This window comes from Carassius carassius, chromosome 25, assembly GCF_963082965.1.
Source record: "Carassius carassius chromosome 25, fCarCar2.1, whole genome shotgun sequence".
Classification (NCBI taxonomy): Eukaryota; Metazoa; Chordata; class Actinopteri; order Cypriniformes; family Cyprinidae; genus Carassius; species Carassius carassius.
In genome coordinates, this window is record NC_081779.1 from 29,387,657 (window position 1) to 29,413,357 (window position 25,701).

At 42.3% G+C, this 25,701-nt stretch overlaps 1 protein-coding gene across 1 annotated transcript in view; it reads left to right on the plus strand.

Annotated features, from left to right (window-relative positions):
• LOC132104545 (retinoic acid receptor beta-like) overlaps positions 1-25,701 on the plus strand; it is a 133,982-nt gene that overhangs the window by 98,969 nt on the left and 9,312 nt on the right. Inside the window, exon 5 of the mRNA XM_059510106.1 lies at positions 18,377-18,553. Coding sequence (XP_059366089.1) covers positions 18,377-18,553 — 177 coding nt within the window. The remainder of the gene's footprint in view (positions 1-18,376; positions 18,554-25,701) is intronic.

Genomic DNA, 25,701 nt, shown 5'->3' on the forward strand with positions numbered 1-25,701 from the left:
CAGAGTGGACACAGCACCAGATGGATGCAGAAGACAGGACAGAGCTTAGGCAGAGGAATCCCTCACTGCTGTTCCATACAGTGAGAATTGGATAACAATGGGAAAGCGTACCCAATGGATGGATCATCAACAGCCACGCCTGAATGCAGAGGGTGCGGGAGGAACACAGGCTCTACACAGAGATTATAGAATCTAGCAAACGTGTTAGGTGTCGCCCAGCCGGCAGCTCTACAGATGTCTGCTATCAAGGCGCCCCTTACCAACGCCCAAGAGGAAGCCACAGCATCTTTAGAGTGTGCTCTCACTCCAAGGGGGCACGGTAAGCGACAGGCCTGATATGCTAAGACTATAGCCTCAACTATCCAGTGGGCAAGTCTTTGTTTGGAGACAGCCTTTCCCTTCTGCTGTCCCCCGAAGCAGACAAAGAGCTGGTCTGAGGTCCTGAAGCTCTGTGTCTGGTCCACGTAAATGTGCAGGGCACGAACGGGACAGAGCAAAATGAGGGCTGGGTCTGTGTCCTCCCGGCGCAGTGCTTGCAAGTTCACCACCTGATCCCTTAAGGGTGTGGTGGGAACTTTGGGCATGCATTCATATATCTGGGCCAGGGTCTCAGGACAACGTGTGAGTTGGCCGGCCCAAATTCGCAATTGAAAATGAAAATGCCTACAGGTCCCCTATCCTCTTGACCGAAGCCAATTCAACGACAGAAACATAAACTCTCCTGACTGCAGAGGCTCAAAGGGCTCCTGCTTCAAAGCCATCAGGACCAAGGGGTACCAGGTGAGGGCGCGGAGGGTTCAGCCTCCTTGCCCCCCTAAGCAACCTGATGGCCAGGTCGTGCTTCCCAATAGACTTGCCATCTACTGCATTGTGATGTGCGGCAATAGCGGCCACATACACTTTGAGAGTTGAGGGAGACAGCCTTCGCTCCAGCCCATCTTGCAGAAAAGAGAGCACAACCGCGATCGGGCATCTACGGGGGTCTTCCCGGTGGGAAGAACACCAATCGACGAACAGGTTCCACTTCAATGCGTAGGCATGCCTAGTGATGGTGATTTGCCAAGTGATGGTGTTTACTATCGCTGGAGGTAAAACACCTAGAACCTCCGCGTCCCATCCAGAGACCACACATGGAGATTCCACAGGTCCGGGCGCGGGTGCCAGAAGGAGAAACGGGGGGAAACGCATACTTGTGTAGGTGCATTTTCTACCAACACGCTCTTTAAATAGCAAAAAAATATTGCGCCATTGACTTAAACCAGGTTTGAGTTGGTCTATGGCGCAGTCCATTTTCAGCTCCTTAAAATAGCAATGCGCCAGCAATGCACCTGAACACAGCTCTTTGTAAGACCAACATGCCCATGGGCGCACAAATGGGCGCAAATGCATTTGCTAATGACACGACGTGGCACAGGACGGGAAAATGCGAATGGCGCCGGACTGAAACTAGCGAACACACTTGTGCTGCGCGTTGTGTCGCATTGTGCCAGGTGTATGATAGAGCCCATAGACACAGAATTTTCAGCACTTGACTTGACTGGCTTTGAATGAACTAGAACAGGCTTGATTGACACAGAAACAGGGGCTAACAGGGGAACTTCTCTTGCCGCTTCCTTGAGCTTGACTGCTTCAAAGCACTTGGTTGACTCAGGCGTGACTGTGGGGGGTTCAGCCGATTCAGGGGCTGGAACCAGCACAGAGGTCTCAATGGCAGATGCATCAGCTCTAACAGCCCTCATTCTTCTCTCTCTCCTTTTCTCAGTGGGAGTCAGAAGAAGATTTGGAACTGGACTCGATGAGGGAGGGAGGGTGGGGTGATCACTGTAGGTGGACTCTGGTGGTGTAAGTATCTGCCAATCCTTGCAGTAGTACAAATACTTGGAGAAGCCCCAGAAGTCCAGTATCCTCAGTTGCTCCATCTCCCACTATGGTGGAGGGTCATCCAGGCAGATATTAAAGGCCTCCTTGAGGGGAGCATCATCATACTTCAGGCCCCTTGCCATAGTTCAGAAGGACTGGGCAAAGCCCTTCACCTCCCTGCCTTGCTGACGGAGGGATGCCACAGCTTGCTGGAGATCCCTTCTCATTTGAGCCGTGGCAGGAGGAACCATACGGAATTTCATATTGCTGGGTCCAATAGTGGCTGGTTCATTCTGTCAGGGTTACTTGACAGAAAAATGCATTTGCTAATGACACGACGTGGCACAGGACGGGAAAATGCGAATGGCGCCGGACTGAAACTAGCGAACACACTTGTGCTGCGCCTTGCGTCGCATTGTGCCAGGTGTATGATAGAGCCCATAGACACAGAATTTTCAGCACTTGACTTGACTGGCTTTGAATGAACTAGAACAGGCTTGATTGACACAGAAACAGGGGCTAACAGGGGAACTTCTCTTGCCGCTTCCTTGAGCTTGACTGCTTCAAAGCACTTGGTTGACTCAGGCGTGACTGTGGGGGGTTCAGCCGATTCAGGGGCTGGAACCAGCACAGAGGTCTCAATGGCAGATGCATCAGCTCTAACAGCCCTCATTCTTCTCTCTCTCCTTTTCTCAGTGGGAGTCAGAAGAAGATTTGGAACTGGACTCGATGAGGGAGGGAGGGTGGGGTGATCACTGTAGGTGGACTCTGGTGGTGTAAGTATCTGCCAATCCTTGCAGTAGTACAAATACTTGGAGAAGCCCCAGAAGTCCAGTATCCTCAGTTGCTCCATCTCCCACTATGGTGGAGGGTCATCCAGGCAGATATTAAAGGCCTCCTTGAGGGGAGCATCATCATACTTCAGGCCCCTTGCCATAGTTCAGAAGGACTGGGCAAAGCCCTTCACCTCCCTGCCTTGCTGACGGAGGGATGCCACAGCTTGCTGGAGATCCCTTCTCATTTGAGCCGTGGCAGGAGGAACCATACGGAATTTCATATTGCTGGGTCCAATAGTGGCTGGTTCATTCTGTCAGGGTTACTTGACAGAAAAATGCATTTGCTAATGACACGACGTGGCACAGGACGGGAAAATGCGAATGGCGCCGGACTGAAACTAGCGAACACACTTGTGCTGCGCCTTGCGTCGCATTGTGCCAGGTGTATGATAGAGCCCATAGACACAGAATTTTCAGCACTTGACTTGACTGGCTTTGAATGAACTAGAACAGGCTTGATTGACACAGAAACAGGGGCTAACAGGGGAACTTCTCTTGCCGCTTCCTTGAGCTTGACTGCTTCAAAGCACTTGGTTGACTCAGGCGTGACTGTGGGGGGTTCAGCCGATTCAGGGGCTGGAACCAGCACAGAGGTCTCAATGGCAGATGCATCAGCTCTAACAGCCCTCATTCTTCTCTCTCTCCTTTTCTCAGTGGGAGTCAGAAGAAGATTTGGAACTGGACTCGATGAGGGAGGGAGGGTGGGGTGATCACTGTAGGTGGACTCTGGTGGTGTAAGTATCTGCCAATCCTTGCAGTAGTACAAATACTTGGAGAAGCCCCAGAAGTCCAGTATCCTCAGTTGCTCCATCTCCCACTATGGTGGAGGGTCATCCAGGCAGATATTAAAGGCCTCCTTGAGGGGAGCATCATCATACTTCAGGCCCCTTGCCATAGTTCAGAAGGACTGGGCAAAGCCCTTCACCTCCCTGCCTTGCTGACGGAGGGATGCCACAGCTTGCTGGAGATCCCTTCTCATTTGAGCCGTGGCAGGAGGAACCATACGGAATTTCATATTGCTGGGTCCAATAGTGGCTGGTTCATTCTGTCAGGGTTACTGAGGGAGAGGACCCAAATGCAGAATGAACAAGGGAAGTTTGACAAATTAGACAAGGCACAATAGGATGAAGTTGTCTGAACGGTCCAGGGCAGGGCACACAACAGTGGAGCAGACAGGTGGGGGGGGGGGGGATGACCGCCGAGAAGGACCCTGGTTGACAACAGAGTGCAGGACTGTAGAGGAGACAGAACTAGAGACCAGACCACAGCACCAGGAACCAAGAGCACTTGGCTATGGAGGTGCCGCACACGTCAGACCTCCAGGTGAGGAGACCCAGTGGCCAGGGAGAAAGCAGGAGGCAAGACAGGAACAGACAGAACTCACAAAACATTAGACAAGATTCAAGACAACAAGAGAACAAAGAAATAATAGTAATAATAACAACAACAACAGCAGCAACAAAACAAGAGCAAAAAGGCAGACAAGGATGCTATAACCTAGAAACAAGATAATAACCTAGAAACAAGATAAAAGGGGAACTAGAGAAATAATCAAAGCTGAACTAAACAAAGTAAACTAAAAGGTAAAGAAACAAATAAAAAATAAAGTTCTAGAAGTAACTGGAAAGACTAATCAAGAAAACAACAACTCAACGGGAAAAATAAATACTTTAAAAAAACAAGTCAAACTCAAGAGAAACTGAAAGTGAGATCCAAACAAAAAGAAAAACTGAAACTAGATTAGAAGAAACGGCGACGATAAACTTAAAGGGATAGTTCACCCAAAAATGAAAATTATGTCATTAATGACTCACCCTCATGTTGTTCCAAACCCGTAAGACCTCTGTTCATCTTCGGAACACAGTTTAAGATATTTTAGATTTAGTCCAAGAGCTTTCTGTCCCTCCATTGAAAGTGTGTGTACGGTGTAACTCCTCAATGACAACACTGCACACGGTTTCTCGAGTACGGGCGCATTTATTAGCTTTCTCAGATGCGATGAATCGCCGTGAAAACTACAGGACATAGTAAACAGTGCAATTAGACACTCCATTTTGGTTTGCTAACACACAATTGTAAAATAAATGTAGCTACCTCGTGGCCGCCTGTCACTTCAGAGGTCTTTAGGCGAATATCGATTTGTGCATTTTCTAGCTGTGTACATTGAACAGTATAATCAGCACAACACAAATTCACAATTACAGTTATTATACATGTACAAAACAAGTACCTTATGCAGCTGGATAGCTAGCCTTTGGAAGCTGCCTTAAACGTGGCTCTCGCTCTGAAAGTCTTGAGCATGTGAGGGCGTGTCTATTGTACCTGTGGCCCGATACTCTCTCAAGATCTCGTTAAATCTTGCAATACTAGCGGTAAAAACCAAAAGACAATAACTGGTATAACTGTATAATAAAACATACTGCATCTTAAGAAAAATAAAGACACATTTTATCAGTGTGAGTAATAATAATAAGATTCAACAAAAAAAATATTACCTTTTTTTTCTGAACAAAAATCTACTTTATGCATTAATCCTTTCAATGACACTTACATACGGTATACTGTCCATGGTTAGAAAGGTAATAAAAACATCTTCAAAATAGTCCATGTGACATTAGAGGGTCAGTTAGAATTTTTTGAACCATCGAAAATACATTTTGGTCCAAAAATAGCAAAAACTATGACTTTATTCAGCATTGTCTTCTCTTCCGTGTCTGTTGTGAGCGAGTTCAAAACACTGCAGTTTAGTGTTATCCGGTTCGCGAACGAATCACTAGATGTAACCAGTTCACCAAATCTAACTGAATCGTTTGAAAAGGTTCACGTCTCCAATAAGCATTAACCCACAAATGACTTAAGCCGTTAACTTTTTTAATGTGGCTGACACATTAAAAAACAAACAATTAGAAGTTAAAACAAACCAATATCCTGGAGTAATTTATGTACTCAAACAGTACACTGACTGAACTGCTGTGAAGAGAGAACTGAAGATGAACACTGAGCCGAGCCAGATAACGAACGAAAGATTGACTCGTTTTCGAGTCAAGAACCGGATGCATTGGTTTTCGGATCACCAGTAGTGATGGGTGGTCACATTAGATATAATGAAGGGAGACGTGAAAAAACGGACATCACGTTTTCATATGGATTACTTTATCACAGAATATTTGTTTTCAGCAGCACTTGTTTAGTTTAAAAGTAGACATGTCAAGCTTTCTATAGATATATCTCTCATGTCTCTTCGTTGAGTAATCACTGAGTTACAGTTCATTTTAATGACGCGTTTCTAAATGAAGATCACCACAGACCAAGGTTGCAGACAGCACACTTTGTTTGTTATCTTAATTTTGTAAATGCACAAAGTTTTGTTGTTATTATTACTGTATACAAAAAAAGTAGTCCCTTTACAGATTCGATTGATGTATTGCTCTTATCTGTATGATCAAAACTTAAAGTGTAATTTAAGTTATTTTCGGAGTTATCAGGAGATAATGCCTCATAACGCGTATACGCGTTAATCGACTCCAAAGGGTTAAACTCCAGATAAGGGTCAGTGAGCCCTTTAGCATACCTAACCCTAACATTCCATAGAAATATGAATGGGGCAAAAATTACTATACATTTTTGGAAAGTGGAACTGAATAAAAGGTGAATTAACCGCAGCCCTCTGACTGGCAGTCAGAAAGAGCTGCAGAAGAGATTGAATCCCTGACAACCATAGGACTGATTCCAGAGAACTTTGGGAGTCCTAACTACTGGGTGTATACAGGATGAGTGCTACAGTGGAGTTGCTATATACAGTATTGAGCAGAGTATATACAGAATATAAATAGGAATGCAAATGTAGGTACTGTATGTACGGTACATTATGAACAGAGCAATGTAGGATTATATACACATTATGAACAGTAGCAACGTGAGAACAGTGGTAATAAATACAGTTAGATGAGTGTGCAAAAGTATTGTTAAACAATGTATTATATGCAAAATAACAGTAGTGCAATGATATTTTTATAGAAATAGTTTACTGTGCTTTGTATGGTAACAACTTTAGACAGTTTACAGTAATAGCTAGAATAGTGTGCAGTCTGTGCAAAAAAATGAGTGGTGCAAATACATGTATGTAAAGTACTGTGACCAGGGCAGGAAAAGAGCAGGTGCAGTTTAGATTGGTGGTGTGGCATTCAAAAGTGCCACAGCCTCTGGGAAGAAGTTCTTCATGAGCCTATTAGTGCGAGAGCGTAGGCTCCTCTAACGCCTGCCGGATGGAAGGAGGGTGAAGAGTCCATGGTTAGGGTGAGAGTCATCCTTGGTGATGTTTCTTGCCCTGCCCAGACAGCGCTTGTGATAAATGTTCTCTATGGAAGTTAACTGGGTGCCGGTGATCCGTTGAGCAGTTTTCACCACCCGCTGGATTCCTTTGCGGTCAGATGCGGAGCAATTGCTGTACCATACTGAGATGCAGTTAGCGGTAGAATTCCACAAGGATCCTGGGACTCAGGTGAACTTTCTTAAGGCTCCGTAAGAAGTAAAGGCGCTGCTGTGCCTTTTTGACCAGGGTAGAGGTGTTAAGGGACCAGCTGAGGTCATCTGAGATGTGGATGCCAAGGAACTTGAAACTTGACACACGCTCCACTACAGCTCCGTTGATGTAGATGGGTGTGTGTGCATGACTCCTAGTCTGCCTGAAGTCCAAAATGATCTCCTTTGTCATCTGTTTAGTGTTTAGTTCCAGGTTGTTGGTGGCAAGTCGTCACCTTTATTTATATAGCGCTTTAAACAAAATACATTGCGTCAAAGCAACTGAACAACATTCATTAGGAAAACAGTGTGTCAATAATGCAAAATGATAGTTAAAGGCAGTTCATCATTGAATTCAGTGATGCCATCTCTGTTCAGTTAAATAGTGTCTGTGCATTTATTTGCAATCAAGTCAACAATATCGCTGTAGATGAAGTGACCCCAACTAAGCAAGCCAGAGGCGACAGCGGCAAGAAACCGAAACTCCATCGGTGACAGAATGGAGAAAAAAACCTTGGAAGAAACCTGGCTCAGTTGGGGGGGGCAGTTCTCCTCTGACCAGACGAAACCAGTAGTTCAATTCCAGGCTGCAGCAAAGTCAGATTGTGCAGAAGAATCATCTGTTTCCTGTGGTCTTGTCCTGGTGGTCTTCTGAGACAAGGTCTTTACAGGGGATCTGTATCTGGGGCTCTAGTTGTCCTGATCTCCGCTGTCTTTCAGGGCAGTAGAGGTCCTTTCTAGGTGCTGATCCACCATCTGGTCTGGATAGGTACTGGATCTGGGTGACTGCAGTGGCCCTCTGATCTGGATACAGATTGGATCTGGTGGCTACGGTGACCTCGGAATAAGAGAGAAACAGACAAATATTAGCGTAGATGCCATTCTTCTAATGATGTAGCAAGTACATAGGGTGTTATGGGAAGTGTTCCCGGTTCCGGTTTAATTAATGCAGCCTAAAAATCCTTTAACGGATTTGGATATTAAAAACATATTAGTATGTTATGTGTAAGCCAGGTTAAAGAGATGGGTCTTTAATCTAGATTTAAACTGCAAGAGTGTCAAAGTCACCTTTATTTATATAGCGCTTTAAACAAAATACATTGCGTCAAAGCAACTGAACAACATTCATTAGGAAAACAGTGTCAATAATGCAAAAATGATAGTTAAAGGCAGTTCATCATTGGATTCAGTTATGTCATCTCTGTTCAGTTAAATAGTGTCTGTGCACTTATTTGCAATCAAGTCAACGATATCGCTGTAGAAGAAGTGTCCCCAACTAAGCAAGCCAGAGGCAACAGCGGCAAGGAACCGAAACTCCATCGGTGACAGAATGGAGAAAAAAACCTTGGGAGAAACCAGGCTCAGTTGGAGGGCCAGTTCTCCTCTGACCAGACGAAACTAGTAGTTTAATTCCAGGCTGCAGCAAAGTCAGATTGTGCAGAAGAATCATCTGTTTCCTGTGGTCTTGTCCTGGTGCTCCTCTGAGACAAGGTCTTTACAGGGGATCTGTATCTGGGGCTCTAGTTGTCCTGGTCTCCGCTGTCTTTCAGGGATGTAGAGGTCCTTTCTAGGTGCTGATCCACCATCTGGTCTGGATACGTACTGGATCTAGGTGACTGCAGTGACCCTCTGATCTGGACACAGACTGGATCTGGGGGCCACGGTGACCTCGGAACAAGAGAGAAACAGACAAATATTAGCGTAGATGCCATTCTTCTAATGATGTAGCAAGTACATAGGGTGTTATGGGAAGTGTTTCCCGTTCCGGTTTACCTAATTAATGCAGCCTAAAAATCCTTTAACGGATTTGGATATTAAAAGCATATTAATATGTTATGTGTATGCCAGGTTAAAGAGATGGGTCTTTAATCTAGATTTAAAGTGCAAGAGTGTGTCTGCCTCCCGAACAATGTTAGGTAGGTTATTCCAGAGTTTAGGCGCCAAATAGGAAAAGGATTGTGCCGCCCGCAGTTGATTTTGATATTCTAGGTATTATCAAATTGCCTGAGTTTTGAGAACGTAAAGGACGTAGAGGATTATAATGTAAAAGGAGCTCATTCAAATACTGAGGTGCTAAACCATTCAGGGCTTTATAAGTAATAAGCAATATTTTAAAATCTATAGGATGTTTGATAGGGAGCCAGTGCAGTATTGACAGGACCGGGCTAATATGGTCATACTTCCTGGTTCTTGTAAGAACTCTTGCTGCTGCATTTTGGACTAGCTGTAGTTTGTTTACTAATCGTGCAGAACAACCACCCAATAAAGCATTACAATAATCTAACCTTGAGGTCATAAATGCATGGATTAACAATTCTGCATTTGACATTGAGAGCATAGGCCGTAATTTAGATATATTTTTGAGATGGAAAAATGCAGTTTTACAAATGCTAGAAACGTGGCTTTCTAAGGAAAGATTGCGATCAAATAGCACACCTAGGTTCCTAACTGATGACGAAGAATTGACAGAGCAACCATCAAGTCTTAGACAGTGTTCTAGGTTATGACAAGCAGAGTTTTTAGGTCCTATAATTAACACCTCTGTTTTTTCTGAATTTAACAGTAAGAAATTACTCGTCATCCAGTTTTTTATATCGACTATGCAATCCATTAGTTTTTCAAATTGGTGTGTTTCACCGGGCTGCGAAGAAATATAGAGCTGAGTATCATCAGCATAACAGTGAAAGCTAACACCATGTTTCCTGATGATATCTCCCAAGGGTAACATATAAAGCGTGAAGAGTAGCGGCCCTAGTACTGAGCCTTGAGGTACTCCATACTGCACATGTGATCGATAGGAGTGTGTCTGCCTCCCGAACAAAGTTAGGTAGGTTATTCCAGAGTTTAGGCGGCAAATATGAATAGGATCTGCCGCCCGCAGTTTATTTTGATATTCTAGGTATTATCAAATTGCCTGAGTTTTGAGAACATAGCGGACGTAGAGGATTATAATGTAAAAGGAGCTCATTCAAATTCTGAGGTGCTAAATCATTCAGGGCTTTATAAGTAATAAGCAATATTTTAAAATCTATACGATGTTTGATAGGGAGCCAGTGCAGTGTTGACAGGACCGGGCTAATATGGTCATACGTCCTGGTTCTAGTAAGAACTCTTGCTGCTGCATTTTGGACTAGCTGTAGTTTGTTTACTAAGCGTGCAGAACAACCACCCAATAAAGCATTACAATAATCTAACCTTGAGGTCATAAATGCATGGATTAACATTTCTGCATTTGACATTGAGAGCATAGGCCGTAATTTAGATATATTTTTTAGATGGAAAAATGCAGTTTTACAAATGCTAGAAACTTGGCTTTCTAAGGAAAGATTGCGATCAAATAGCACACCTAGGTTCCTAACTGATGACGAAGAATTGACAGAGCAACCATCAAGTCTTAGACAGTGTTCTAGGTTATTACAAGCAGAGTTTTTAGGTCCTATAATTAACACCTCTGTTTTTTTCAGAATTTAGCAGCAAGAAATTACTCGTCATCCAGTTTTTTATATCGACTATGCATTCCATTAGTTTCCATTGTGTTTCACCGGGCCGCGAAGAAATATAGAGCTGAGTATCATCAGCATAACAGTGAAAGCTAACACCATGTTTCCTGATGATATCTCCCAAGGGTAACATATAAAGCGTGAAGAGTAGCGGCCCTAGTACTGAGCCTTGAGGTACTACATACTGCACTTGTGATCGATATGAAACATCTTCATTCACTGTTACGAACTGATGGCGGTCATATAAGTACGATTTAAACCATGCTAATGCACTTCCATTGATGCCAACAAAGTGTTCAAGTCTATGCAAAAGAATGTTGTGGTCAATTGTGTCAAACGCAGCACTAAGATCCAATAAAACTAATAGAGAGATACACCCACGATCAGATGATAAGAGCAGATCATTTGTAACTCAGATCGTTTGTGTCTCAGTACTATGATACGGTCTAAATCCTGACTGGAAATCCTCACATATACCATTTTTCTCTAAGAAGGAGTATAATTGTGAGGATACCACCTTTTCTAGTATCTTGGACAGAAAAGGTAGATTCGAGATTGGTCTATAATTAACTAGTTCTTTGGGGTCAAGTTATGGTTTTTTGATGAGAGGCTTAATAACACCCAGTTTGAAGGTTTTGGGGACATATCCTAATGACAATGAGGAATTAATAATAGTCAGAAGAGGATCTATGACTTCTGGAAGCACCTCTTTTAGGAGCTTAGATGGTATAGGGTCTAACATACATGTTGTTGGTTTAGATGATTTAACAAGTTTATACAATTCTTCCTCTCCTATAGTAGAGAATGAGTGGAACTGTTCCTCAGGGGGTCTATAATGCACTGTCTGATGCGATACTGTAGCTGACGGCTGAATGGTTGCAATTTTATCTCTAATAGTTTCCCGCCAAGCAATACGAAATACCTCTAGTTTTGTTTTCCTCCAGCTGCGCTCCATTTTTTGGGCTGCTCTCTTTAGGGTGCGAGTATGCTCATTATACCATGGTGTCAAACTGTTTTCCTTAACCTTCCTTAAGCGTAAAGGAGCAGCTGTATTTAAAGTGCTAGAAAAGAGCGCGTGGCACTGGACGGGAAAATGAGAATGGCGCCGGACTGAAACTAGCAAACACACTTGTGCTGTGCCTTGCGTCGCATTGTGCCTGTTGTATGATAGGGCCCATAGTCTAAACGCTTGCTACACTGTAAGAAATCTAATGAGCTATTTACTTAAAAAAATTAAGGTAACAATATTACACATAATATTTTTGAGTAGTTTTTCAGGCTTGATTTTTTTAATGGCATCTACCTGAAAAAATCATGTGAAATCTCCTAAATTAATTAATCTATGACACAATACATTTTATATAATTAGGGAAATGTGCTCATTTATTTTAAGTTTATTCTCAAAAGTCTGTGATTTTAAATGAGGTCTGTTTGTATTTTGTTATTTTATAAATTTACAAGACTGTATACAGCCAATCACCTCAAGTAGGAAAATACTTGAGAAATACTGGAAAGTACTGCACTAGCACTAGCAAAGCTACTGCTCATTAAACAAGGTTTAATGCCTTAGAAGAGTAGTATCCATACCCACAAGCTCTACTCTTCAGCACAGTGGTAACGATTGCACTGTGCAATGGACACTTCAATGTTACAGAAACTCTTACAAATGTCAAATGTAACTGAACATTAAACATTAATAGATGATTCCTTTCACCCAAAAATATAAAGTAGCATTTAATTTCAAAATTTACTCTCCATATCCAGCCATATGCAAAGAATGCTGGGAACTAACAGTCACCTCTAAAATAAAACTGCAAAACTAAACTAATTCTCTTAAAATAAATAGGCAGCCTTCTTTCCTTAATTATTTTAGTTTAATTAGTTCCCTAATTCAAGCAGCAAAACTGCTTAAGTCTCTTAAAAAAAATGAAGAAAACCCATATCTTGGTTTTATTAGTAAAAAGTCCTCATTCTTTTCTATACAACACTGAATCATAATTTCTTTAATGAAATCCACACATTATTTTTAATTATCACCTTAATTTTTTTAATGAAAATTACAAGACTCATGATTCACTTTTTACAGTGTAGTAGTAACCATGATAGATAGAGAAAGATCGCTCTTACCAGTTCTTTCAGATGCACGCTTCAAACAGAACAGTCTATGAAAAGCCATAATCAATGGAGCTTCGATATTACGATTCACCATGGCAACAGCTCCCGCCAAAAAGAGTCTCCATACTTCAGACTCAATACAAGTTTAATTGTTATCACTTTTATAATATTACAGGTAAAATCTATTTACCATTTAAAAGTAGCAGTTCTTAGGCTAAGTGTAAATAATAATTAGATGCTATTTATACTTAATACTGGCAGATACATACCGTACTAGGCCATTTGCACCTCAGTATTGTTGTACATTAACAGAATGCAATTATAGCAGATTGTAAATTATTATATTTATAAAAATTCTAAATACTATTATCATTATTAAACACTCGTTAGGCACTTCCACTTTCAGAAAATTTTCTTCACTTTTAATGAAAATAAATTCTAATATGATATGTGGTGGGAAAAGTGAGAAGAACGAGCTTGACAAAAGCCTGACTCGAACCCTGTCAATTGTGTCACAAGCTAATTTTCCATGCCCAACGTGTTTTACTATCTACACCATTGAAGCAGTTATTCACACATGTTGTATTTAACCCTCTGTGCTTCCGAGCAGGTTAGGTTAATAGAGTAAGTTACCATTGGTAACTGACTCTGAGTATAAGTTACCTCTCTTTCAGAAATGGGCTTGATTTACCCTGCTTTCTCGGGTTTGACAAACCTCCCATTCTGAAATGGAAAACCCAGAGTTTCCCTCATTTCAGGGTTAACATACTCAAAGTTTTCACTTAACCTCCTTTCTGAAACGGTTCCCAGCTGTAATATTTTTTTTTTTAATTGAGTTAAAATAATATGTTATTTGGAAGGTACATACCAGTAAATATTCTGAGATCATGAACTCCAAATAAATGTCTTTAGCACATTCAAGTAAAGTGGGCCAGCTGATTTGCTGAAGTGAGCAATCTCAAAATAAAATAAATGTAATTTATGTTTATTTGTTTGTTTTTTTTGTTTTTGCCACATATTATCAAACAAACATATTTAACATAAAACATATAGCCTAGGCTATGATTACAATTCATGAGTTCACTCAATTTATGCATAAAATTCAAAACAAATGATAGAACGTGTGTTGATGTGATTTGATGAAATCTAAAAATATATATTAATGAAAATGATCTCTACAACAAGTTAATATTGTGACTATAATGCACATAGCAACAAATAAGCTCTTGTCATCTTATCACTCCAGATTCAGCTTCATGCCTCGCCTTCCTTTCTGCTGTCATTTCTTTCTTCCGTATCTGACTGCATACTCATTTGTTTTTTCTAAAAAAGTCAATTATACATGTAAATTATAAAATACTCAATGAAAATCAGCTTATTTAATGAACGTGCGCAAAATTTGTGAAAGTTAAACTTGGCTCACTTTACCTACAGGAATTCTGACTGTACTTTATCTATCAAATTCAGCCAAAGTAGGCCATCAATACCTTACAAGAAAACCTAAAATAAAAATAAATTAAATTAAATATGTATTCTTTGCATTTTAATCCATGTTAACTGCAGTGACTAATAATCCAGCAACTTTATTGTATTTTATTTTATACTTTACTGTATTTTATGACTGTTTTGTATAGCACTTTGTTCAGTGTAAGCTGAATTTAAATGTGCTCTATAAATAAATGTGACTTTACCTATGGAATGAACATCTGAAAGTCAAAAGGGCCTACCACCTTTTATGTTGATGGAGTCCATTGAAGTGTAGCCACAATTATCAGGGTCATATAGCATTAGCCAAAACTATTTTATAATTTAAAGAAACAGTGTCCCTTTAATTAAACATCTTTGATATGCTCTGAAAATGTAAACCCTGTACAGTATAATTAAGCTTAAATGGCCCACTTTACCTGATTTCACCCTACCTATTACTCAAGGGATTGATACTTTGGCTATCCAATAATTTATATGTTCTTTCAAGAAACGTCCCTCTGCTAGTTGAATCACCTCTGGTTCTGGGTTAGCACTTGCAATTTTTGCCTGATGATAAGATGAGAAAATGCTATAGACATAGAAGAACTCAATCAGAACTTCATAGCAGTGGAATAAAAGCCACGTAGCATACCTTAGCAACCCACATCATCCCAGAATTGTGGTGATGAGTTTTATGAAAATGAAAAAGTCTAGTTTATAACCATGCAATGATTCTGATTCTGATTATGTTAGCTAAGGAAGTCATTTCTGTTGGCATGATTTTCTATCATTTTGTACTGATAAAAACTAAAGATGTTTATATATTTTCTTGTTTCCCTTACTATCAAAAAAGCACAGATATACTGACTTAGAGGTGATGTTTGCCTGAACAGCAGCAAGGAGTATTTAAACACGACTTTAATCTGGATCACGACTAATTATCCTGAGAGTGATGAGAGAAGTTGCTCATTATTACACACAATTGGTTCCCGACATTCTTTTATTATGTGAAAGAAAAGAAGTCACGCTCTCTCAGATTTAGGTTAAAGCTCCAATTATGCCGTAAAAATATTCAAATCTCATCCTTCAGTGATTGAGGAGTTCACAGGCGGGTGAGAGAGATAGCTGTGCTTCCATCCTACAATGAATAATGCTTTATTGACAGTGATGGTTATGAGAAATGACCCTGGCAGCTTTAAAGATCAAATAAAACAGTACTGATATGTGGCCTTCGGTTCAAGGAGGTGCTTTTGAGATTGCTGAATATTAGCTGCATAGGCACCATGTACTCTTTTACATCACTGTGAGCATCCACACCGCAACGTGATATTTGCTGGCCGCACTTTTTGTGTGATTGATGCCGCTGTATTTGGTTCTAACATTGGCAGCTTATTTTCTAATGTCGCAAGTTGTCTAATTTGTTAGGATAAATGTTGCTAAATGAAATTAGAATTCCCTGGCCACTTCCTTGTTTGGCTTTATTGAATTATGACCATGTGGTAATTGACTGAGACTGGAAGAGAAATCAAACAGCATCATCTTTGCCCCAGGGAGGAAGAAGACAAGTAGGTTTAATATCAAAGTCTGGCCACTTGTCTTTCTGTGGTTAGTTTGCCAATCATTGGTGAGGTCTCTCAGCGAAATCTGGCGCCACTCTCTTAGAGTGATTTAATGCCAGCTGTGATATGCTTCTCTCTAAAGCAGAGATCATATTTACTGATCTGAGCCTGAGACAATAGATTGCCTGCCCAGCATCCACACAGAGCATCTCACAGCCTGCGGGTTTCAGTCCAGAGTGCAGGAAACCATCCTTTTTGATGAATGAGGCTAGTAACAGAATCGAACCCGGGGCCAGCATAAATGAACATTGGTATTTCTTTTTGAGATATCTCAGAATTAACAGAAAGCGATACTTTTAAACAGCATGTCATTTTTCAAATATGTTTAGAGTACTAGTACAACCCGAATTCCGGAAAAGTTGGGACGTTTTTTAAATTTTAATAAAATAAAACTAAAGGAATTTCAAATCACATGAGCCAATATTTTATTCACATTAGAACATAAATAACGTAGCAAATGTTTAAACTGAGAAAGTTTACAATTTTATCCACTTAATTAGCTCATTTAAAATTTAATGCCTGCTACAGGTCTCAAAAAAGTTGGCAGGGGGGCAACAAATGGCTAAAAAAGCAAGCAGTTTTGAAAAGATTCAGCTGGGAGAACATCTAGTGATTAATTAAGTTAATTGATATCAGGTCTGTAACATGATTAGCTATAAAAGCTTTGTCTTAGAGAAGCAGAGTCTCTCAGAAGTAAAGATGGGCAGAGGCTCTCCAATCTGTGAAAGACTGCGTAAAAAAATTGTGGAAAACTTTAAAAACAATGTTCCTCAACGTCAAATTGCAAAGGCTTTGCAAATCTCATCATTTACAGTGCATAACATCATCAAAAGATTCAGAGAAACTGGAGAAATCTCTGTGTGTAAGGGACAAGGCCGGAGACCTTTATTGGATGCCCGTGGTCTTCGGGCTCTCAGACGACACTGCATCACTCATCGGCATGATTGTGTCAATGACATTACTAAATGGGCCCAGGAATACTTTCAGAAACCACTGTCGGTAAACACAATCCGCCGTGCCATCAGCAGATGCCAACTAAAGCTCTATCATGCAAAAAGGAAGCCATATGTGAACATGGTCCAGAAGCGCCGTCGTGTCCTGTGGGCCAAGGCTCATTTAAAATGGACTATTTCAAAGTGGAATAGTGTTTTATGGTCAGACGAGTCCAAATTTGACATTCTTGTTGGAAATCACGGACGCCGTGTCCTCCGGGCTAAAGAGGAGGGAGACCTTCCAGCATGTTATCAGCGTTCAGTTCAAAAGCCAGCATCTCTGATGGTATGGGGGTGCATAAGTGCATACGGTATGGGCAGCTTGCATGTTTTGGAAGGCTCTGTGAATGCTGAAAGGTATATAAAGGTTTTAGAGCAACATATGCTTCCCTCCAAACAACGTCTATTTCAGGGAAGGCCTTGTTTATTTCAGCAGGACAATGCAAAACCACATACTGCAGCTATAACAACAGCATGGCTTCGTCGTAGAAGAGTCCAGGTGCTAACCTGGCCTGCCTGCAGTCCAGATCTTTCACCTATAGAGAACATTTGGCGCATCATTAAACGAAAAATACGTCAAAGACGACCACGAACTCTTCAGCAGCTGGAAATCTTTATAAGGCAAGAATGGGACCAAATTCCAACAGCAAAACTCCAGCAACTCATAGCCTCAATGCCCAGACGTCTTCAAACTGTTTTGAAAAGAAAAGGAGATGCTACACCATGGTAAACATGCCCCGTGCCAACTATTTTGAGACCTGTAGCAGAAATCAAAATTGAAATGAGCTCATTTTGTGCATAAAATTGTAAACTTTCTCAGTTTAAACATTTGCTATGTTATCTATGTTCTATTGTGAATAAAATATTGGCTCATGTGATTTGAAAGTCTTTTAGTTTTCATTTTATTAAAATTTTAAAAACGTCCCAACTTTTCCGGAATTCGGGTTGTATATATGCAATTTAATATGGCACATTTAGGATGTATGTTAGGTTGAATCTCTCACAAATGTAATTTAATTTTATTTATATGTGTTTCTATATATATATATATATATATATATATATATATATATATATATATATCGGAATATACACATATGGTCAAAGTATATTTGCTAAAATTTGCTTAAATATATTTGCACAAATATATTTTCTATATGCTACTGTAAGATTGGAAGTGTATTTTCTCATCCTGAAATACATTTTGAAATATATTTTGGTATATTTCAAAATATATTTAATTGAGCTTCATTGTTTGTCACTTGTAAATAGTAGCATTGCCAGTAATGAAGTGCTCATATAAAATACAAGAGCATTATTCCTCTGTGTATCTTTCTGTTGATGTTGCTGCAGCGTGAACATGGGCGGTCTGGAGTAGTGAGATAACTCTGACGATCATGGTGCATGTTTAAACAAAATATTTAGTTTTAACTCTCTATCCCTGTATCTGTGTGTGTCATCTGCAGAATTCCAGTGCGGATCACCGTGTGCGTTTGGATCTGGGCCTCTGGGATAAGTTCAGTGAACTGGCCACTAAGTGCATTATTAAAATCGTGGAGTTTGCCAAACGAGTTCCTGGTTTCACTGGACTCACTATCGCCGATCAGATCACACTGCTCAAAGCCGCCTGCCTCGACATATTGGTATGTGCATGTCTTTGTGCTCGACTATCATAACAATCATGCAACCATACAATTTTATACACAACTAGGGCATGAAACCGATCTTAACAGTTTATTTTAAACATAATAAATATTAAATACTACATTTACATTTTATGTGTTTAATATTATTTACACTTAATATTATACAAGCTGTTTTATTGTTTGCTATATTTCAACACTTTTACAGGAATATTTAAAGTAGATTGTTTCATTTTAGTTACTTTTAGCACAGTACATACATTAAAATAATATAAATACAATTTAATAAAAAAGAATTTGATGAATACAGTAAACATCTGGAATTGAATGTTTGGATTTTCGTTTTCTTGTCACCCTGGAGAAAAGACTTTAACAATGATTTATTCTATTGTAAAGTTGGCAAACTGAACATGAACAGAATTATTGTTTCATTTGACATCTAATGCAGGGTTTCTCAAATGCTAGGCCTTTTCTGTCATGAGTACAACTTACTAATTAGAACTGTACATTTGCAATGCCTGGGACAACAGTGATGTCATTTAATGCATGTGTAATCATACAGCTTTTTGTGCAGACTCTATTTACATAGTGTTGCTGTATGTGCCTACTTTCTGTGCCATGTCTGACTCAATCTGATGTTAAAAATTGATCTATTTTAGAAAGAAAGTATGTAGTCAGTTCAGAAGTAAAACGCTTTACACTATATTAAGTATAGTTTTATTGTCTTAAAAAAACTATTAACTGACGTGGGCAATGTCACATTTACATTTTTGGCTCACCGGTAGGAGACGGCCGAACTAGCTGCTCTGGAAACCTCCCAGGAGGTCGCAAGCCTCTTAGCACTGCTACGTTTACGGGCGGTAACTGAGAGAAGCGCTCGCTGGAGACCGCTGCGCCCTGGAACACCGGCAGGGTTGGCAGATCGATCTCCTGGGGGCACTGAGGAGAGACGGGCACCGTGTAATGTGGAGTACACCACTCTTCCCCAGAGGGGCCTGCCCTCCGAGGTCAAAGTCAAAGTCAAAGTCACCTTTATTTATATAGCGCTTTAAACAAAATACATTGCGTCAAAGCAACTGAACAACATTCATTAGGAAAGCAGTGTCAATAATGCATATGATAGTTAAAGGCAGTTCATCATTGGATTCAGTTATGTCATCTCTGTTCAGTTAAATAGTGTCTGTGCATTTATTTGCAATCAAGTCAACGATATCACTGTAGATGAAGTGTCCCCAACTAAGCAAGCCAGAGGCGACAGCGGCAAGGAACCGAAACTCCATCGGTGACAGAATGGAGAAAAAAACCTTAGGAGAAACCAGGCTCAGTTGGGGGGCCTGTTCTCCTCTGACCAGGCGAAACCAGTAGATCAATTCCAGGCTGCAGCAAAGTAAGATTGTGCAGAAGAATCATCTGTTTCCTGTGGTCTTGTCCTGGTGCTCCTCTGAGACAAGGTCTTTACAGGGGATACAGCCACCAGATCCAGTCTGTATCCAGATCAGAGGGTCACTGCAGTCACCCGGATCCAGTACGTATCCAGACCAGATGGTGGATCAGCACCTAGAAAGGACCTCTACTGCCCTGAAAGACAGCGGAGACCAGGACAACTAGAGCCCCAGATACAGATCCCCTGTAAAGACCTTGTCTCAGTGGACCACCAGGACAAGACCACAGGAAACAGATGATTCTTCTGCACAATCTGACTTTGCCGCAGCCTGGAATTGAACTACTGGTTTCGTCTGGTCAGAGGAGAACTGGCCCCACCAACTGAGCCTGATTTCTCCCAAGGTTTTTTTCTCCATTCTGTCACCGATGGAGTTTCGGTTCCTTGCCGCTGTCGCCTCTGGCTTGCTTAGTTGGGGTCACTTCATCTACAGCGATATCGTTGACTTGATTGCAAAGAAATGTATACTGAACAGAGATGACATAGCTGAATTCAATGATGAACTGCCTTTAACTATCATTTTGCATTATTGACACACTGTTTTCCTAATGAATGTTGTTCAGTTACTTTGACGCAATGTATTTTGTTTAAAGCGCTATATAAATAAAGGTGACTTGACTTGACTTGACTAAACCATTCAGAGATTCAGAAGTAATTAGCAAGATTTTAAAATGTAAACAGTGTTAAATAGCCAGTGGAGCCAGTTGGTTCCAGTGGAGTGTTGACAGAACGTCTAAGCACGAGCGGCGAAGCTGGAAACCAGCCTCAAAGGGTGAAGCAAGTGCCGGCCAGAGATGCTGGAAGTGTGGCACTGCAAGGCAGCATCTCATTCCTTCAAAGAACCAGGGTAACATACGTAATCTTAGATGTTCCTCTTCAGGAACTCGAGCTGCGTCGAGAAACCTTTGGGGAACGAGAATGCCCAAACCGTCAGACTTTCAAATCAGAGGACTCGAGGCTTAGGATAGCATCCTGATCACCACTTAGCATAAGCTGAGGCCTCAACGCACCATGGTAAATGGACTGCATTTATATAGCGCTTTCAACAGGACACATGGTCATCCAAAGCGCTTTACAAGTTGCCTCACATTCACCCATTCACACACCAACTGTGGTGTCAGCCATTCAAGGCGCCATCCAGCTCGTCGGGACCAGCTATGGTTAGGTGTCTTGCTCAAGAACACCTCGACACTTGGTCAGGTGGAGCCGGGGATTGAACCACCAACCTTCCAGTTTGTAGACAACCTACATGAACCAATGAGCCACTGCCGCCCCGAGGAAACATGTAACCAGAGGGTTTCTGCCCACGGCCGCCACCTAGACTTTCAGGGTGGAGTGGGTCAACCCTGCAGAGAGCCTACAGGAACTCCAGCACTGTACCAACTGGGAAGTTAACTGGGTCGAGCTGGCAGTCTCCTCACCAAGAAGTGAAAAGCTTCCACTTCAAGGCATACAGTTTCTTCATTGAGGGAGCTCTGGATTGGAGAACTGAGGTTGTTGAGACCGGAAGCTAAGAGTTGTGCCTACTCAGAGACTACACCTACAGCCTCTAAGCTCCATGCAGAGGCGCATCCTCCGCCTGCGAGAGAAGATCTCTCCTGATGGGAACCTCCCATGGAGTGCCGTCAAAAAGAGAAATCAGGCCCAACAACCATACCCGGCCTGGCCAGAATGGGGCTAAGAACATCAGCCGGACTCTTTCCCAGCGCACTCTCTCCAGAAATCCCGGGAGCAAAGTCAAGTCAAGTCAAGTCACCTTTATTTATATAGCGCATTAAACAACATACATTTCGTCAAAGCAACTGAACAACATTCATTAGGAAAAGAGTGTCAATAATGCAAAATGACAGTTAAAGGCAGTTCATCATTGAATTCAGTGATGTCATCTCTGTTCAGTTTAAATAGTGTCTGTGCATTTATTTGCAATCAAGTCAACGTTATCGCTGTAGATGAAGTGACCCCAACTAAGCAAGCATGAGGCGACAGCGACAAGGAACCGAAACTCCATTGGTGACAGAATGGAGAAAAAAACCTTGGGAGAAACCAGGCTCAGTTGGGGGGCCAGTTCTCCTATGACCAGATGAAACCAGCAGTTCAATTCCAGGCTGCAGCAGAGTCAGATTGTGCATTAGAATCATCTGTTTCCTGTGGTCTTGTCCTGGTGGTCATCTGAGACAAGCTCTTTACAGGGGATCTGTATCTGGGGCTCTAGTTGTCCTGGTCTCCGCTGTCTTTCAGGGATGTAGAGGTCCTTTCTAGGTGCTGATCCACCATCTGGTCTGGATACGTACTGGATCTGGGTGACTGCAGTGACCAGTCGGGGGGAAAATATACAGATGAAGCCTTGGCCACATCTGTACCATGGTGTCCAGCCCCAGTGGAGCTGGATGAGTCAGAGGAAGCCAGAGGGGACAGTGTGATGTCTCTCGAGTGGCAAACAGATCCACCCAAATCTGGCCAACCTCTCCAACTCTGCTTCATCACCTCGGTGTGAAGCCGCCATTCCCCAGGCCTCAGCCCCTGCCTCAACAGGATGTCTGCTCCCAAATTAAGATGCCCAGGAATGTGGACTGCTCTCAGTGAGAGGAGTTCACCCTGGGACCAGACAAGGATCTGGTACGCTAGTTTGTATAAACGGTGTGAGCGCAGAACTCCTTGGTGGTTGATGTAAGAGACCACTGCTGTGTTGTTGGTGCGCAGCAACACATGTTGACCTCTTAGATCTGGGAGAAAGTAATGTAGTGCTCAAACATGGCCAGCATCCTCGGGCAGATGATATGCCATGTCAGATGGCAGCCACACCACAGACTGCGGGCAGGGTGGCCATTCATGAACGCATCTCATACGGTGAGGGATGCGTCCGTTGCTAGCATTACACGGCGACAAGGATCTTCCAGCACCGGGCCCTGAGACAAGAACCGAGGTTTTCTCCACATGTCTAAGGCACATAGGCACCGCCGCGTGACCTTTAGCATGCGAAGTGGGTTACCCCTCAGGGAGAACTCCTTGGTCTTGAGCCACCACTGTAGGGGTTCTCATGTACAGCAGGCCAATAGCATTCACATTGGACGAAGCTGCCATCAGACCCAGCAATCTCTGACACTGCTTGACAGTGAATGACCGGCCTTCTCTCACTCTCGTGACTGTAGTGAGGATCGACTCGATCCGAGCAGGTGACATACGTGCCTGCATCGTGGTCGAATCCCACACCACGCCCAGATAAGTGGTTCTCTGTACTGGAGAAAGCACACTTTTCTTGGCATTAAGTCTTAACCCCAGCTCTTTCATGTGAGCAAGAATGACACCTCGATGTTGAACCGTCAGCTGCTCTGATTGAGCTAATATCAACCAATCGTCAATGTGGTTGAGTTGTGAAAGTGTGGGGTGAGAGTGCCCCCAAAAGCAAGCCTCAGGCACTTCTGATGAAGAAGGATGGAGATAAGTGCATCTTTTTGATGGATCGTGACACACCAGCTCTCGGACTCAGCCTGTGCAGGCATGCTTAACTTCAGTCCCCTGACTGAGCGGTTCAAAAAGTGCAGATCTAAAACAGGACACAACACCTCATCCTTCCTCGGAACAGTGAAGTATCGGCTGTAGGACCCAGACTCTGCAACCCGAGGAGGGACCACCTCAATAGCCTCCATCCTCAGAGAGAGTCTACTTCTGTTCCATTACCAGAGCCTGCTTGGGGCCCATCAGAACGTTAGGGTTGGCAGAACAATCTCCTGAGGGCACTGAGGAGAGAAGGGCACCGTGTACTGCGGTGTACATCGCTCTTCCCCAGAGAGAGCTGACCCTCAAAAAGTCCTAGGCCTTAGGCGTCAGGATGTTATGATGAAGGCTATCTAGCTAAAATGAAGCCTGTCCACTAGAAGCCTTCAGTCTGGGACCTTCAGCCTGGGAGTGCCACTCTGACTTTAGCGTCTTTAGCGTTTTCACACAAGAAATTACATCCCAAGAGCCCCTGTACATCTAACTTCACATAGTCAGATAAATATGTCATTTTATTCCTCAGAATGAAATGTAGTCAACAACCAGACGAGTCAACACGATCTGGTGTAGAAAAACTCACATCAAAACTAAACAATGTAATACACGTCTAATGCATGTCTTTTTTTTGCCACTCAGTCACACAAACAACATCAATCTCCTCAGAAAAAGATGAATACTGCAGCGAGCTCTGCCTCAGAGGGCGAAGAAACCACAGTGCGGGCTTCCAAGCCTCGAGAATGATCTAGTGAACATGGGTGGAGATAGGACGAGCTGTCTCCATCCCGTTCGCCAGATCATGTACGATTCCTGCTATCGTGACCACAACCGCAAGATCGCATGCACAGACACACTCCTTGGAGCGTTCCCGGTGAGAGCAGAGCGCTTAACAGCGAGAAAGCACAGTCAGCCCCCCGAGAGCTGACTGCACGAGCTCCACTCCTCATTAATGCTGCTTATTATAATATTAGGCATAATATGCTTGTGTAACTGGTGCTTGTGCAACTGATGCTTGTGCAACTGACGAGCTCATCAACGGTTTCCACATCAATCTCCTCAGAGAAAGACAGGCAGCGTGTCAAGCCCTCTCACCGGGGAGAAAGTACCGCAAACGTGGGCTTCCGAACCCCAGAGAGTGGGCGCCGGATCTGGTGGTTAAGGAAGAAGATAGGGACTTGCCTGTCTACATTCCATCCAGCGGAACCGAAAGCGAAACCCACGAGCAAAACCACCGCTCCGGCATGGCGAAAGCAGGGCTGGCACCGCAAGAAACGCCAGTGAAGGCTCCCTCCTCAAAGAGAGGAGAATGCTTGCATTGCAGCCGTCAACACATGAGCTGCGTTGTGTCCCTACCCTTTTTTTTGTTGTTGTTGTTGTTGTCAGGGAAAACACACAGCCTGAACGCTACCTGCTCTCGCCCCCAAAATTTCTCTTGATTGAAGCTTTGACAAATGGAGTTTATCAGTGGACAAACGACACTAAATAAGACCCACAAACAGATAGCGACTGAAACACAGAAATAGAAAAGAAATAACTAATCATCAAGTTTTTTATATTCCGTTTGTTTTGAAAATTGGTATGTTTCGTTAGGCCATAGATAAATATAGAGCTGAGTATCATCAGCATAACAGTGAAAGCTAACACCATGTTTCCTGATGATATCTCCCAAGGGTAACACGTAAGGCATGAAAAGCAACAGTTCTAGAACTGAGCCTTGTGGTATTCCATAATGCACTTGGGATAGATATTATTCCTCATCATTCACTGCTTCGAACTGATTGACCATCAGATGAGTAAGATTTGAGTCCTGCAAATGCAATTCCATTAATCCCAATATAATTTTCTAGTCAACAGTTTCAAACACAGGGCTGAGATCTAGTAGCACTAATAGAGAGATACAACCACGATTGGATGATAAGAGCAGGTCATTTTTTAACTCTGATGAGAGCAATCTCAGTGCTATGATATAATCTAAATCCTGACTGGAAACTGCCTTTTCTACTATCACTGACAGAAAAGGGAGCTTTCAGATCGGTCTGTAATTAACTAATTCTCTAGGATCAAGTTGTGTTTTTTTAAAGAGATGCTTCATAACAGCCAGTTTTAAGGTTTTTGACAATCGCGAATCCCTCCATGCAATGCAAAACACTAGTTCAGTGAACAGACACTGTCTTTATAGTATGATATATAGGTGAAAGAGTCTCTATGTGCTGAG